Source organism: Ochlerotatus camptorhynchus, unplaced genomic scaffold (assembly GCF_037179485.1).
Source record: "Ochlerotatus camptorhynchus isolate MF236.1 unplaced genomic scaffold, CSIRO-AGI_Acam_v1.1 ptg000301l, whole genome shotgun sequence".
Taxonomy (NCBI): domain Eukaryota; kingdom Metazoa; phylum Arthropoda; class Insecta; order Diptera; family Culicidae; genus Ochlerotatus; species Ochlerotatus camptorhynchus.
The window spans coordinates 332,559-346,357 of NW_027040789.1; the positions used below are offsets into that span (position 1 = coordinate 332,559).

A 13,799-nucleotide genomic window follows, 5' to 3' on the forward strand; every position below is an offset into this window, starting at 1 on the left:
CAAGGCTTTGTTGCAAGATGGCCCATTTCGAAGCATTTTCGCGTTGGTTGGAGGATGAAATGGAAAACCAATTGGCAAGTATCAATCCCCATTTCTTTGGCAAAAAGGATCGCAAGGATCAGCAATTCGTGTCGGTCACAAGATCATAGCCACCTGTTCTGAACGTCAACACTCGTGAAACAAACCAGAGAGGAAATTGTCCTTTATGCAACTCGAACGATCATTTCAGCCTGGCAAAGTGTGAGCAGTTTGCTAAACTTTCCGTAGAGCAACGTCGATCTGCTGCGAAATCCTGCAACGTATGTTATGTGTGTTTGAAGCAAGACCATTCCCGTCGTGACTGTCGATCTGATAGAACCTGTTCGGTGTGTGACAAGAATCACCATGAATTGGTACATTCGGATAAGGAATACAAGAAACCAGTACGCAAGTTCGAGAAGAAAACTACCGAAGATCTTTGCCATGTAAACGGTAGAAGCGTGAACACTCTTCTTTGTGTCGGAAAAGTTAGGATTCGTAGCAACGGTGCAGTTCAAGACGTATTTGCTCTGTTCGACGAAGAATCTTCTCTGTCCATGATCGATGCGGAACTTCTGAACAAATGGAACTACGTGGTCCAATATCTCCTGTAACGTACCGCTGGACGAATGGAATTTCGCATAAGGATGATGAGTCAATGCTACTGTCTCTCCATATTGCTGGACCAAACGAACAAGCTAAGTGGTATGAAATGGACAACGTACGCAACATCAGCAACATCAACCTACCACGAGTAAGCATCGATATTGAAAGGAAGCTCCGAAAATGCTGATCGGTTCCAACAACGCTGGTCTAATGGTCCCTTTGAAAACTGTGCAGTATTCAACAAGAGGTTTGCAATTGACGCGCTGTCATCTTGGTTGGACAATCCATGGTGAAATCGAACCTGCAACAGTGGATATTGCTGACCAATTTCACGTTTTCCTCTGCAGCAACGATCAGGACCTGGAACTGACAGAGCTGATAAAGGAGATTTACAAGGTTGAAGATTTTGGCATCAAACAGCAGGGTACAAAGATGTCTGAAGAAGACGAGATAGCTTTGGATATCATGAACCGGACACTGAAACGTTGTGGAGATCGGTTTGAGGTTGGTCAAGTGTATAAATACAACAACTTCACGTTCCCAGACAGCAAGCCTCAAGCACTTCGTCGTCTGGCTATTATGGAAAAGAAGATGGACGCTGACCCGAAGTTTGCCGAGCAGTATTGTCAGAAGATCGATTATTACGTTGCAAAGGGCTATGCAAGGAAGCTGAAACCTGAAGAGCTAGCTGAAACACCCAATACTTGGTATCTGCCGCATTTTAGTGTTGTGAGTGCTAACAAATTTCGATTGGTAATGGACGCCAAAGCCAAGTCTCATGGTTTCTCCTTGAATGATTTGTTGCTGAAAGGACCAGATTTCGTTCCATCTTTGACTGGAGTACTGATGAGAGGTAGGCAGAAAAAGGTCGCTTTCATGGCAGACATCAAAGAAATGTTTCACCAAGTGCTTATTCGATGGCTGGATCAAAACTCTCAGCGTTTCTTCTGGCGTGGCTGTATGTGATGAACTAGCCTACGGCTAAAAATCACAAAAATAAAGAAAAAAAAAAAAAAAAAAAATCTGGCGTGGCATGGACCGTACTTCAGCTCCCGCAGTATACGTGATGGTGGCTATTATTTTCGGTGCTGTGTCATCTCCTTCGATTGCACAGTTTATAAAGAATTTCAATGCGAAGAAACTAGAAGAGCGTTTTCCTGGAGTAGAACGTGCAATAGTCAGACAGCACTATGTTGATGACTATTTTGATTCAACTGACACCGAAAAAGAAGCAATTGAACTAGCAAAGAATGTTATAGAGGCACACAAACAAGGTTTCCCCTTGGACTTTCCGAAACTTGATATAGCTTTCCGTTCCGGAGTTGATATTCCTACCAAGCGGCAGTTACTACAATTCATGATGGGTATCTTTGATCCATTAAATGTACTTAGTCCAATCACAATCCATTTGAAGATATTGTTTCAAGATTTGTGGCGCCTGCAAGTTGACTGGGATGATAAAATACCTGATGGTCTGATTACGAAATGGACTGAATGGCTTGAAGAAACTTCGAAGCTGACGGAGGTTCGAGTGCCAAGGTATTACGTTCCTGATGTTCCGTCATTTCACAGTGTTGAACTCCATGCTTTTTCGGACGCAAGTGACAAAGCCTTTGCTAGCGTGATATACATGGTGCACCGATATTTGGACAAAAAACATGTTGCTTTAGTTGTGGCCAAGTCACGAGTGGCACCTCTCAAATCGCAAACTGTTCCCAGGCTAGAGTTGCAAGGATGCGTTCTGTCTAGTCAGATGATGAAGGTGGTACAAGAAGAACTAGAAGTAGAAGTGATATCAACTTTCTTCTGGACTGATTCCAAAATTTGTCTGGCTTGGCTATGTACGAAGGAAAAACTGAACGCTTACGTGGGATCCCGAGTAGGAAAAATCAAAGAAAATGGACACAACACTAGAGTGTGGAATTTGACTGCAGCTCGGCCGTAGGCTATTTGGCCGTCTATCGCATCTGTTTTGCCTTGTGTTGCTTCTTTGCACTTTGGGCCCTCATGATGGTCGGGGTTCGTTCGTCCAAGGATCCACGTGCTGCCCTGCAAAACGGGTTCTGGGGAATTAAGTTTATGATCGTGGCCGCTATCGCCATTGGAGCATTCTTCATTCCGGAGACTGGATTCGGTCCGGCTTGGATGTGGGTCGGTCTGATTGGTGGATTTGCTTTCATCCTGGTACAATTGGTCTACATCGTAGATTTTGCCCACTCGTGGGCAGAAGCCTGGGTTAGCAACTACGAGGAAGAGGAATCACGCGGATGGTTCGCTGCGTTGTGCTGCGTCACCGGCTTGCAATATGCTCTTTCGCTGACCGGAATCGCACTGCTCTACGTTTACTTTACCGAAGCCGACAATTGCTCGTTGAACAAATTCTTCATCACGTTCAATATGATCCTGTGCTTGGGAATCAGCATTATATCGATTTGGCCCAAGATCCAGGAGCACGCACCCAAGTCGGGCCTGCTACAAAGCTCGATGGTAACGCTGTACACAGTCTATTTGACTTGGTCGGCCGTGGCCAACAATCCGGATACCGAATGCAACCCGGGATTCCTGGGAATCATCGGCGACAAGCAAAATAAGGTTCACTTCGACAAAACGAGCATCATCGGCTTGGTCATCTGGATGTTGTGCATTCTGTACTCGACGCTGCGCTCGGCCAACAATGTGTCCCGTCTGGCTGATCCGGAAAAGCAAGGTGAGTGGTCGGGATTGCGCGTTTTATTTGTAGTTTTCTGCCATGGCTTCAACATCTTTCATTTTGTCAGTTTGTAAATATTCTTCTTTCAATTGCTGTTTTCTGCTTGGCTTGTCTATTTATGTGAGTAAAGGTTTGAGAAAGTGCTCGCTGCTAGTTTATCAAGTACCGTGCCTTAATTATGCCCTTCTTTAAGCGCTGGAATAGGCTTTTGAGGTTTTTTCAAAATTTTTGTGAGTTTCCAAAAGGGTTTGGAACTCGGGTCTAATTTAGAAACATTATTTTCAAAAGTTTTGTTCCTCAGGGCAGAGAATCGTTTTTTAATTTGTTTTTGCAAATCCCGCCAGATAACTTTCATGGCAGGATCGCGTGTTCTTTGATATTGTCTCCTACGGACATTTTTAAGACGGATCAAGAGCTGAAGATCGTCGTCTATTATAATTGAATCGAATTTAACCTCGCATTTTGGTAGTGAGGCAGCTCTTGCTTCAACTATAGAAGTAGTCAGAGATTCAAGAGCATAATTAATTTCATGTTTGGTTTGCAAAGGAATGTTTGGATCGAAGTTATATTCCATAAATGTTCGATATTGCTCCCAATCAGCTCTATGGTAATTGAAAGTAGAGCTTTTGGGATTAGAAATTATTTCAAAAGTTACTGGAAGGTGATCAGAACCGAAGTCAGCATGGGTAACCAATTGGCTACAAAGTTGACATGAATCAGTCCCAATCAATAGTTGAGGGATTTCTTGCTGAAGAAAAGCATGTTGGGCTGTTTGGATATTGAATAGTGTAATAACCTGCAGAACAATCATCAAACAGAATATTACCATTGGACTTGCTTTGAGCATTATTCCATGAGCGGTGTTTTGCATTAAAATAACCAATAATGAAGAATTTAGACATATGACGGGTAAGTTTCTGAAGGTCTCCCTCGAGAAAATTCTTTTTCTGGCCTACGCATTGGAATGGTAAATAGGCAGCTATAAACGTAAGTTGTCCAAATTTTGTTTCAACAGAAACTCCCAAAGTTTCAAAAGCTTTGGTTTCAAATGAAGAAAGAATTTTATGTTTGATTCGTCTATGAACAATGATGGCAACGCCACCACAGGGTCGATCAAGACGATGATTTCTATAAATGAAATAATGTGTGTCCTTCTTAACCTTATGGTCAGGTTTAGGGAACGTTTCAGTTATAACGGCAATATGCACGTTATGAACTCTCAAAAAGTGAAATAGCTCGTCTTCATTATCTTTAAGAGATTGAGCATTCCAATTTAAAATATATAATGATTTATAATCCATTGCTGAATTTCAAAGTCATGACAATATTGTTTGCAAATTTTCTTACAGTTTCAATAGCATTAAACATGGAGTTAGATTTAAGCATATCAGTAATCATGTCAATTAATGATTTCTGTAAAAATTCCATTTTAGGAGCAGTAATGCTTCCTACACTGAAATACAATCCATTGGAAAATACTATGTTGCAGGTTTAAATTAAAAAAACTTCACCAATAGATTTTTGCAGAAAACTATTTCATTTAATTTTACTATTATTTCTATCAAAACTACTATGCATTTTGAGCAAGCATAGTAGTTTTGCCAGAATCATTGTAAATTTGTTAAAATTCATAGTCAAATATACTGAATTCATATTAGATTTAACGGTAATAATCGTGGTTATTCTGTGTTTTGTGTTTTCTGCAAAATAGTATCCCTAACTATGGCCCTTGTTTCAGTGTAAGTCAAAAGTTTCAAAATATCCGTTAGAATTACGTTGGTTAGTATTTTGACTTCTACCCGGTGCAATAGCAGCATAGGTAGCTTCATAACCTCGCTGAACATCGCTGATCATTATTAGCAGAGCAGAGCAGAGATGAAAAATTTGAAGCAGGGGTGATATTTGTACTTACGGGTACGAATGTAGAATTTGTTCCTCGCTGACCGTTGTTAACAGCAGAGGAATTTGTACCTGTTCGGAAACGTGGAGCGTTTCCTACCTGCCGCTTAGAACGAGATTGTAGGATCGCTTTGCGAGTCTTACATTACCAAAAATTGGATTTGTGGTTTTCACCACAATTTGAACATTTAAATTTCTTAGGATCTTCCTTCACAGGACATTCGGCCTTTGCGTGAGAGGAATCACCACAATTCATGCATTTAGCTGGCATGTAGCAATTTTACGTTCCGTGACCCCATCCCTGGCATTTACGGCACTGGGTGAGGTTTTGGAAATTTCCTCCAGTCTTGCTGAAGTGTTCCCACTTCACTCGGACATGGAGCCTAAGGCTAGCTTTTCCCAAGACCTTAAGGTTGTTTAGTTCACTAGACTTGAAGTGAACTAAATAAAAATCATTAGAAATCCCGTTGCGTGAATCGCCAGGACGGGATTTCATTTTCATTTTGATTACTTGGAGTGGCACAACTCCATGTAATTTTGCCAGTTCATCTTTGATCTGATCCAGGGATTCAACACTGGGCAGTCCTTTCATGACAACTTTGAACACACGTTCAGTTTTGGTGTCGTAAGTAAAAAAAATTGTGCTGCTTCTCAGTAAGATACTTGAGAAGACATTTAAATCCGTACAAGGTTTCAGCCAATACACGGCATTCACCCCGACACGTGAGTGACTACCGACTGAGTCGGACGTGTGTGCTGTTTGCTGCTGCGTTCAGGCTGTTGCTGGTTCGAGGAAAGTGTTCGACGGAAGGCTGGTCCGGTAATACGGATTAGGAAGCGGATTGGTGGAGTGATACGAAGATAAGGTGGCGGTTAACATCCGCAGGTGATGCGCTATAACTTGCGTGACGGTTTCAATCGGTGGCGGTGATAGAAGCAGAAAGAAAAAGCGTGATTGAGACTGTTTTTGGCAGGATTGCTGTTGAAGGGGCGAAGGGTCTATGCGGGGAGGCCCAGTGTGCATATGTGTGCGAGGGGAGCGCAAGGGTAGCTGCGTTTAAGAGTGGAAATTGTGGATTCCACGCCGAACGGTAGCGATAATTTCGAGTGCGAGAAGGCAGGAAAGGGGAAAAAAAGAAGAAGCTGATAGTGCGGGGAAAATAAAAAGCCAAAAAGATAGCGGCAAACAGTAGTGTGTGAGTGAGCACCCTAAAGGAATACAGAGTAAAGCGGTGGTGAAATTCTGTGAGACGAAGAGAGTAGAAAGAGAAGCAAAAAGAAAACGGTGAAAGAAAGCGGCAGCGGTTTTAATGCAGCGACAACCGATAGTAGGAGAGTGAGTGCCACATAGGTGTTTCATCTTCTCGTAGTAGGGGTTAAAAGAGAAAAAGAAGGAGAAGAACAGTGAAGTCCAACCGCAACGCGGTCCGCAAGAAAATAGTTTCCCTAGAAGCCCTTCAATTTAGAGAAGAGGAAGCAAGTGCTGAGTGGATGCGATGATGCGCGTTGGTGTCGGCCAAATGTTGTAAAGGATCGTGATCGGATTTACCGGGAAATACCGATTGGAGCTTACGGCCATTAAGGACAGGTAAGTAATTGGTCCATCAAGGTAAGATAAATTAATAAACATATAAAGTATCCGTTCGATTTTGGCAACACGTTCTTAGTATATTTAAACTGCTTGTGCTCTGCAGTTATATTATTAAATTCTGTTTAATAATTTTCTTAGATTTTCAGTAAAATTGTGGAGCTTTAAACGTCACCTGCAGGCCTGTTCTGCGAGTAGTATGGCTCTCTGTCGCTAGTAGGGTGACGGTGGTCGCCTCGTGTGAGGTGACTCTTCATTTGATTGCACGGAGAGTCACCCCACTAGTGCGTGACTTTTGTTGACTCATTGGTGGTGGAGATTCGCACGACTCGCGGAATAGGTCAGATGATAAGATTTGCATTTATTAAAGATTTTGGAAAGCTAAGAAGGCAAAATTGTGCTGACAAAATCTAACGGGTAATGCCGATATTAAAAATACATATATATACACACATTAAATGCAAAGGGGAGGGATGGGACCACCAGGGCACCGGATTGAAGCGATTTGGATGGGGAGAGTGGAATTGCCAACTCCCTGTCATTAACATTTCGTGAATTGACGGCGGGCTCTTCTCCCCACTCATTGGGACGTTCCCTCGTATGATGGCTTGTTCTACATCGGGTTGTAGGATTTTATCATTGGAAGGCGATTCTCCTGATCCCGCGGATTGCGCGTAAGTGTATCTGCTTACGGGTCCGCCCCTCCGTTTTTGGCCCTTCTTACAATGGTAAATTGAATACAACCAGGTATCGTACTTGATCAAGTCATACTTGGAGGATGATCCACTGTCTAATGGCTGTGCCTTGCAACAATGAGTGGTATCCTTTACATACATACACATACACAACACTAGAGTGTGGAATTGGATACCATCGCATTTGAACGTTGCTGACCTCGCTACAAAGTCCTCTAAGTTCGCAAACATCGCTAAATGGCTGAGTGGTCCAGAGTTTTTGAAGCACAATCAAAGTGAATGGCCAAACCAAAAATGTGAAACAATGTCATCAAACGAATCCGTGAACTATCATGTGGAAATCGAAGCTGAAGAAGAATTGGTCTGTCATCATGTTTGTGAAGAAGATGTTATGGATATGCCTGACATTAGCAGATTTTCGGATTACTACCGTTTGATAAGATCAACAGCCTATTATCTGAAGATGAGAAAAATTCTTGGCAGTCCAAAAAGGAACAAACCGAAGAAATTTTCGATCAACGTGCACGATATGGCTGAAGCAAGAAACCTGTGGTATAAAATAGTACAGAAAGAAGCGTTCCATGATGAAATCAACAGCTTAAGGACGACTGGCATTGTGAAAAAGTCAAGCCGATTGTTAGCTTACTCACCCGTTCTGGTTAACGGAATTATAAGGATGAAACGTCGCATTCAAGACGAAAGTAAACCGTTCGATGTGAACAATCCCGTAATACTATCGGACAACCATCATTTCATCAACCTGCTGATCCAGACGTTCCACAATGCTAACGCTCATCAAGGATTAGAAACAGTTATCAATAACTTGAAACAACGGTACTGCATTTTGAAGATTCGTTCCCAAGTAAAGAAATTTGCACAAGCATGTGTGAGATGCAGAGAGCTACGTGCCAAACCAAGCGTGGCACAGATGGGTAATCTACCACCAGAGCGGACGACCCCCTTTGTTTTTCCTTTTACTTCTACAGGAATCGACTATTTTGGGCCATTGATGGTGAAGGTTGGACGACGTGTCGAGAAGCGATGGGTTGTACTCTTCACGTGCATGTCAAGTCGAGCGGTACACCTGGAAGTGGTTTCGTCACTGGATATGAGCAGCTGTATAATGGCCATTCCATGTTTTATGGCAATTCGTGGTGTTCCTCAGAAAATCCTGACTGACAACGGGACGAGTTTCACAGGAGCCAATCAAGAACTGAAGAAGATGATAAAGGACCTTAACCAGCAGCAGATAGACGAAACACTGAGTGTAAGAGGCGTGGAATGGTCGTTTATACCTCCAGGTGCGCCACACTTTGGAGGATGCTGGGAGCGTTTGGTGCGTTCAGTGAAGACAGGACTGCGCGCTATGCTGAAGGAGAGACACCCTACCGATTTGGTCCTGAGAACAGCATTGTGTGAAGTAATGAACGTCGTCAACAATCGCCCTTTAACACATGTGTCGGATGATGCTCATGATCCTGAGCCGTTAACGCCTAATATTGCTTGGACGGAACAACCATATGCAGTACGATCACGATTTTTATGAGAGCAGTTTGATGACGAGGGCTGCCTACAAACATGCACAAATTTACGCTGATCATTTCTGGCGTAAATGAATGTCAGCTTATCGCCCAGAATTGATCCAACGACAGAAATGGAAAGACAATCGAAACTATTACGAGTATGCAGTAGGTGATTTGGTGATGATCATCGATGAGAACCTGCATTGTGGATGTTGGCCCAAAGGTATTATCGAAAAGGCTTACAAGGGACCCGACGGCAAAATTAGGACTGTGAAGATACGCACTTCAAGATCAACCTACCTCAGACCGATTACGAAGATTATTCTACTAAAGGCCAGTTCCGTCGCTGGCCCGGAGGATGTTGGAGATCAGTAAAACATGAAGCGAGATCGGAGAAAATTTTCATTCCCCTAACAACCATTGTTAATTGAAGATCAATAAAAAATTTGTTACCCCGTTAATTTGACTGTGTGTTTGATTCCTCTACACAGTTTTATAAGAAACTGTGTCCAAGAGTTCAAGACCAAGCGTGTGAAGAAGATTCCGTTCCGTCTTCAGGTGAGCGAACTGTCGGCGTGAGTCCGAACCAGCCGCCTGAAACATTGGTCCTTCTGTCCCGTCCTCAGGTGAGCGAACTGTCGGCGTGAGTCCGAACCAGCCGCCTGAAACAGTACACTTAGCTGGGTTGACCACCAGTCGGTTTAGACTACACCAGTCAGCAAAGATGTCAATCTGATTTTGGAGAGAACGGCAGTCGGTGAGTGAGCGGATGCGCAGAAAAACTTTCAGATCGTCTGCAAACGATAATCGTGGCTCTGTGATAACATGGCGAACGTCGTCGAAGTAAAGGAGAAATACCAATGGTCCCAGATGGCTACCCTGAGGTATACCGGACTTTTCGCAGAAGCTTGCTGAGCGACAAGTACCCAAAGCTACTGTCAATTGGCGCTCCGTGAGGTATGAACGAAACCATCTCAAAAGATTTCCACCGATCCCTAGCCTATCAAGCTTAGCGATCGCAATTTCGTGGTTCAGCTTATTGAAGGCTGCCGTAAGATCTGTGTAGATAACGTCCGTTTGGGTCCGAGCAATCAAACTGTCTGTGATGTAAGACGTTAGGCACAGCAGGTTCGTAGTTGTGGAACGCCCAGTTATGAATCCGTGTTGGTCTGTACTTAGATATTACTTGCATTGCACATTTAGGGACTCTATGACAACTAATTCAAAAAGTTTTGATACAGCACTCAGCGACGTGATTACCTGGTAGTTGTTTAAGTCGCGTTTGCTTCCCTTTTTATGAACAGGAAACATATCCGCAGTCTTCCAGCAAGACGGAAAGATGCCGCTGGAAAGAAAGAGATGGAATATGCGGCGCAATGGATCTAAAAGACAAGTGATGTTCTTTTTAAGAATAATCGACGGAACACCATCGGATCCAGCCTTAGTTGAAGTCTTAAGTTTAGATGCTGCTCTAGAAATCGTATATGTAGTGGCTTCGACCATGCTGAGCGTTTGGTTGACCACAGGAACATTACTGGCCGCGGAAGAATTGATATTAGCGGAGAGTTGCTCGTCTTCAAACACACTAGCAAATTTGGCTGAGAACAGGTTGCAAATGTCTTGTTGATTGCCGGCAGTTTCACCATTAAAAATCATGGAAGAGGGTAAACCGACTTCCCTGTGTTGCTCATTTACGAAGTTCCAGAAGGATTTCGGGTGTGATTTTAGCCGCCGTTGAATCCTCCTTTGATAGCGTTGAAAACAGAGACGACTTAACCGCTTATACTCGTGGTTGATTCTGACATAGTAGCATTTCAGCGGCAGTGTGCGGAGTTTAGTAAATCTTCTGAGAGCAGCCTTCTTAGTTCTTTTCAATGAGCGAAGATCTTTCGTCATCGTCAATTAAATTTTTCATATTATCATATTTTTGTGAGTTTGAACTGATCTATCCTCGTTCACACAAGGCATGACACAAGGGCTGTATTTAAATTTACAAACATTATGGTGTCATTTTGATAAGTCTTTATCCGGCTTTGTTTCGCTGATGTATGCCATGAAAGTTGCAAATCGTATACTGACAAATCAATATACGTTACAAGCCAATACGATACATTCGTGTAATCTCCATTTCACAAGTAACGACGGTAGTCCCAAAACAACAGACGAAATTAAAGTTGAAGACAAAAGCAAACTTCCAGTTGGGACGAAATAAATATGAATAATAAGAAGAAATTATCAAAATTTCGATTAAAAATTTCAAATGCACCTTTACTTCCCTGGTGACAGAATTCTGATCAATTACTACGTGCAAAACTAAAGGATTTTGATTAATTTACTACTTTATAACCTACTAAACGTATAAATTCCTTCGAACAGGTAAATTCAATATCCTAAACATAAATTAATTTGCATAACCTATAATTGCATACTAACCTGACTTATAATGAATATACTTTGTGCCCACGGGCCCCGGATACAACGTATAGTTCGTCTAATATAACATAGCATTTGCAATACATTCCTAATAATACATGAGTACGGTTTTTTCACGCGGATTTTGGAATTTACACGGTTTTTTTCACGCGGATTTCGGAATGTATGCGGTTTTTTTTACGCGGATTTTGGTTTTTTTACGCGGATTTCAGAATTTACGTGGTTTATCGTTATACACTAGAGTCGCTTTTTACGCGGTTTTTTTTTACACGGTCTTTTTTACGCGGATTTCGGAATTTACGCGGTTTTTTTACGCGGATTCCGGAATTTACGCGGTTTTTTTTACGCGATTTTTTTTTACGCGGGACGTATCACCCGCGTAAAAAGCGACTCCAGTGTACACTGTAATACAGCATTTATTCAAAATATATGCTTATTTGTGACTCTGAATAATTGTTTGTTGGGTATGGGATTGTAAATAGTTCAGCTTCATCACATTCGCCTTTTGTTAATAAAAGTTTGTTACTTATTTTATATCAAAACTAACTTTCGTAATCCTACGTTACGTAGTACCTATATTAGTGCATTAGTGGGTTAGTGTATATATTGCAAAACAATTAATTCATAAATGTCAAATTTATGGGAGGATTGTTAAAAAATACGGAAAGAGATTAACAGAGAATTCGCAAACCTACAAAAAAGTAACAGAAGACCTAGATCTTTGAGAGGCATTCTCGAAAAAACTCACAAATTAAAGGAATTCGATATAAAATTTAAAGCTAATGTGCAAAAGTTACAACACAGGGACAATACTGACGAATGGAATGAACTTGCAGGTTGCAGATAATCTACTTGCAGTTCAATTTCAAATAAAAGAATGCGTTAAAATATTGAATGAAACCGCTATCATCCAAGAAAATAGTAAAGGGAAAAGGAACCCAAAAACACTTGGTTCTCTAAGAAACACGAGGAGGGCGTCAGAGAATGATAATACTCTCAACGTACCAACATTTAATTTCGAAAAAAAAAGTTGTTCAGCAGAAAATTTAACAATGCCAGAAGTAGTAAATTATGAATTCCCAATGGTAACCGCAATACAATGTATTCCGGAATTCCATGGGAAACCGGAAGAGCTTCGGCCCTTCCTAATTCAAATAGATTACTTCGCAAAAGGAATCCCAGAAAACGGGGACCAAGAGCCTTTGTTGAATGTGGTGTATACAAAATTGAGAGAAGAAGCACTTATGGGACTCCAGGAGATCAGAAGGAAGGCGTGATCAGAGATGTTATACCTCAGAACATACAGGCGGCGCCGACTGGGATTAAACCAAGGCCTGCTGGGGTGAGAGGTAATCACGCTTACCACTACACCACCGGCACCGCTAATTCTCCAAACCTTGTGTTCTCAATCCCTACCCTGCCATCCATTTGTTACAATTTGTTACCCCAAGATAGCTGAGAGTAATCGGCTCCCGCTTTACTAACGTTAGTTTTAAGTAATTTTTTGATCTAAACAATGAATATCGGCTCGTTTTTACTTGTGTCTCTGTAGTGTTGCATGTGTATAGGTGATATATATGGCTGAGTGTGCAATATGTAATTTGGGGATTTTGGTAAGTGATTTGCCGGTTATCTGTGTGGGTAAGTGTGCTCGTGTATTTCATTGCAAGTGCACTACACTCACGCGGACTCAGGCAAAACTTATCACAGATAATGCAAATGTTCTATTCAAGTGTAGTAATTGTCTGTCAGATCAGAGTTGTGACGAGCAGAATGTATCGGTTTCGGATACCAAAATGCTGGGGGAAGCAATGAAGCAATTGTCTTCTGTTGCTGACTCTATCACTGGTATACGAAACAACGTTGCTGCTCAGATAGACAACGCGTTGAGAATTGGCATGGAAAAAATGCAACAAAATATGAGCGATTCTTTAAGTTGCTTTGAAAAATTAATTAGTAAGAAATGGAATACGATGACTAGTTCATGTTTTGAAATTAGTACGGAAAAAAATTTAGCTGCAACGAATGGTGCATCTAGGACGGTTCATTCTGAATCGGACCGAAATCCTAGACGCAAAAAACGTAAATTTCAAAATAGTGACAACGATTCGACTGATGATGTTTTTCAAGAAAATGCGAGTTTTGCGGATGTTGTAAAAAGATCTAGTCATGCAAGTAAAAGTAAAAATATTAGTAACAGTAATAGTAACATTAACAGTAACAGTAACATTAACAGTAACAGTAACAAACAGAGTAATCGTAAGACTCGTCCGGTCATTGTGATCAAACCAAAAGAGTCCAAACAAGCTTGCGAAGATACTCGTAAG

The 13,799-nt window shown here is 41.8% G+C and overlaps 2 protein-coding genes across 7 annotated transcripts in view; one reads left to right on the forward strand and one right to left on the reverse strand.

The window, feature by feature from the left end:
• Window positions 1-13,799, reverse strand: part of LOC135707022 (calcineurin-binding protein cabin-1-like) — a 340,814-nt gene that overhangs the window by 270,212 nt on the left and 56,803 nt on the right. The window lies entirely within an intron of this gene.
• Window positions 2,555-3,408, forward strand: LOC135707024 (serine incorporator 1-like). The gene has a single exon (XM_065228747.1). It carries the CDS (start codon window positions 2,632-2,634, stop codon window positions 3,406-3,408), a length of 777 nt encoding a protein of 258 aa, XP_065084819.1. The 5' UTR covers window positions 2,555-2,631.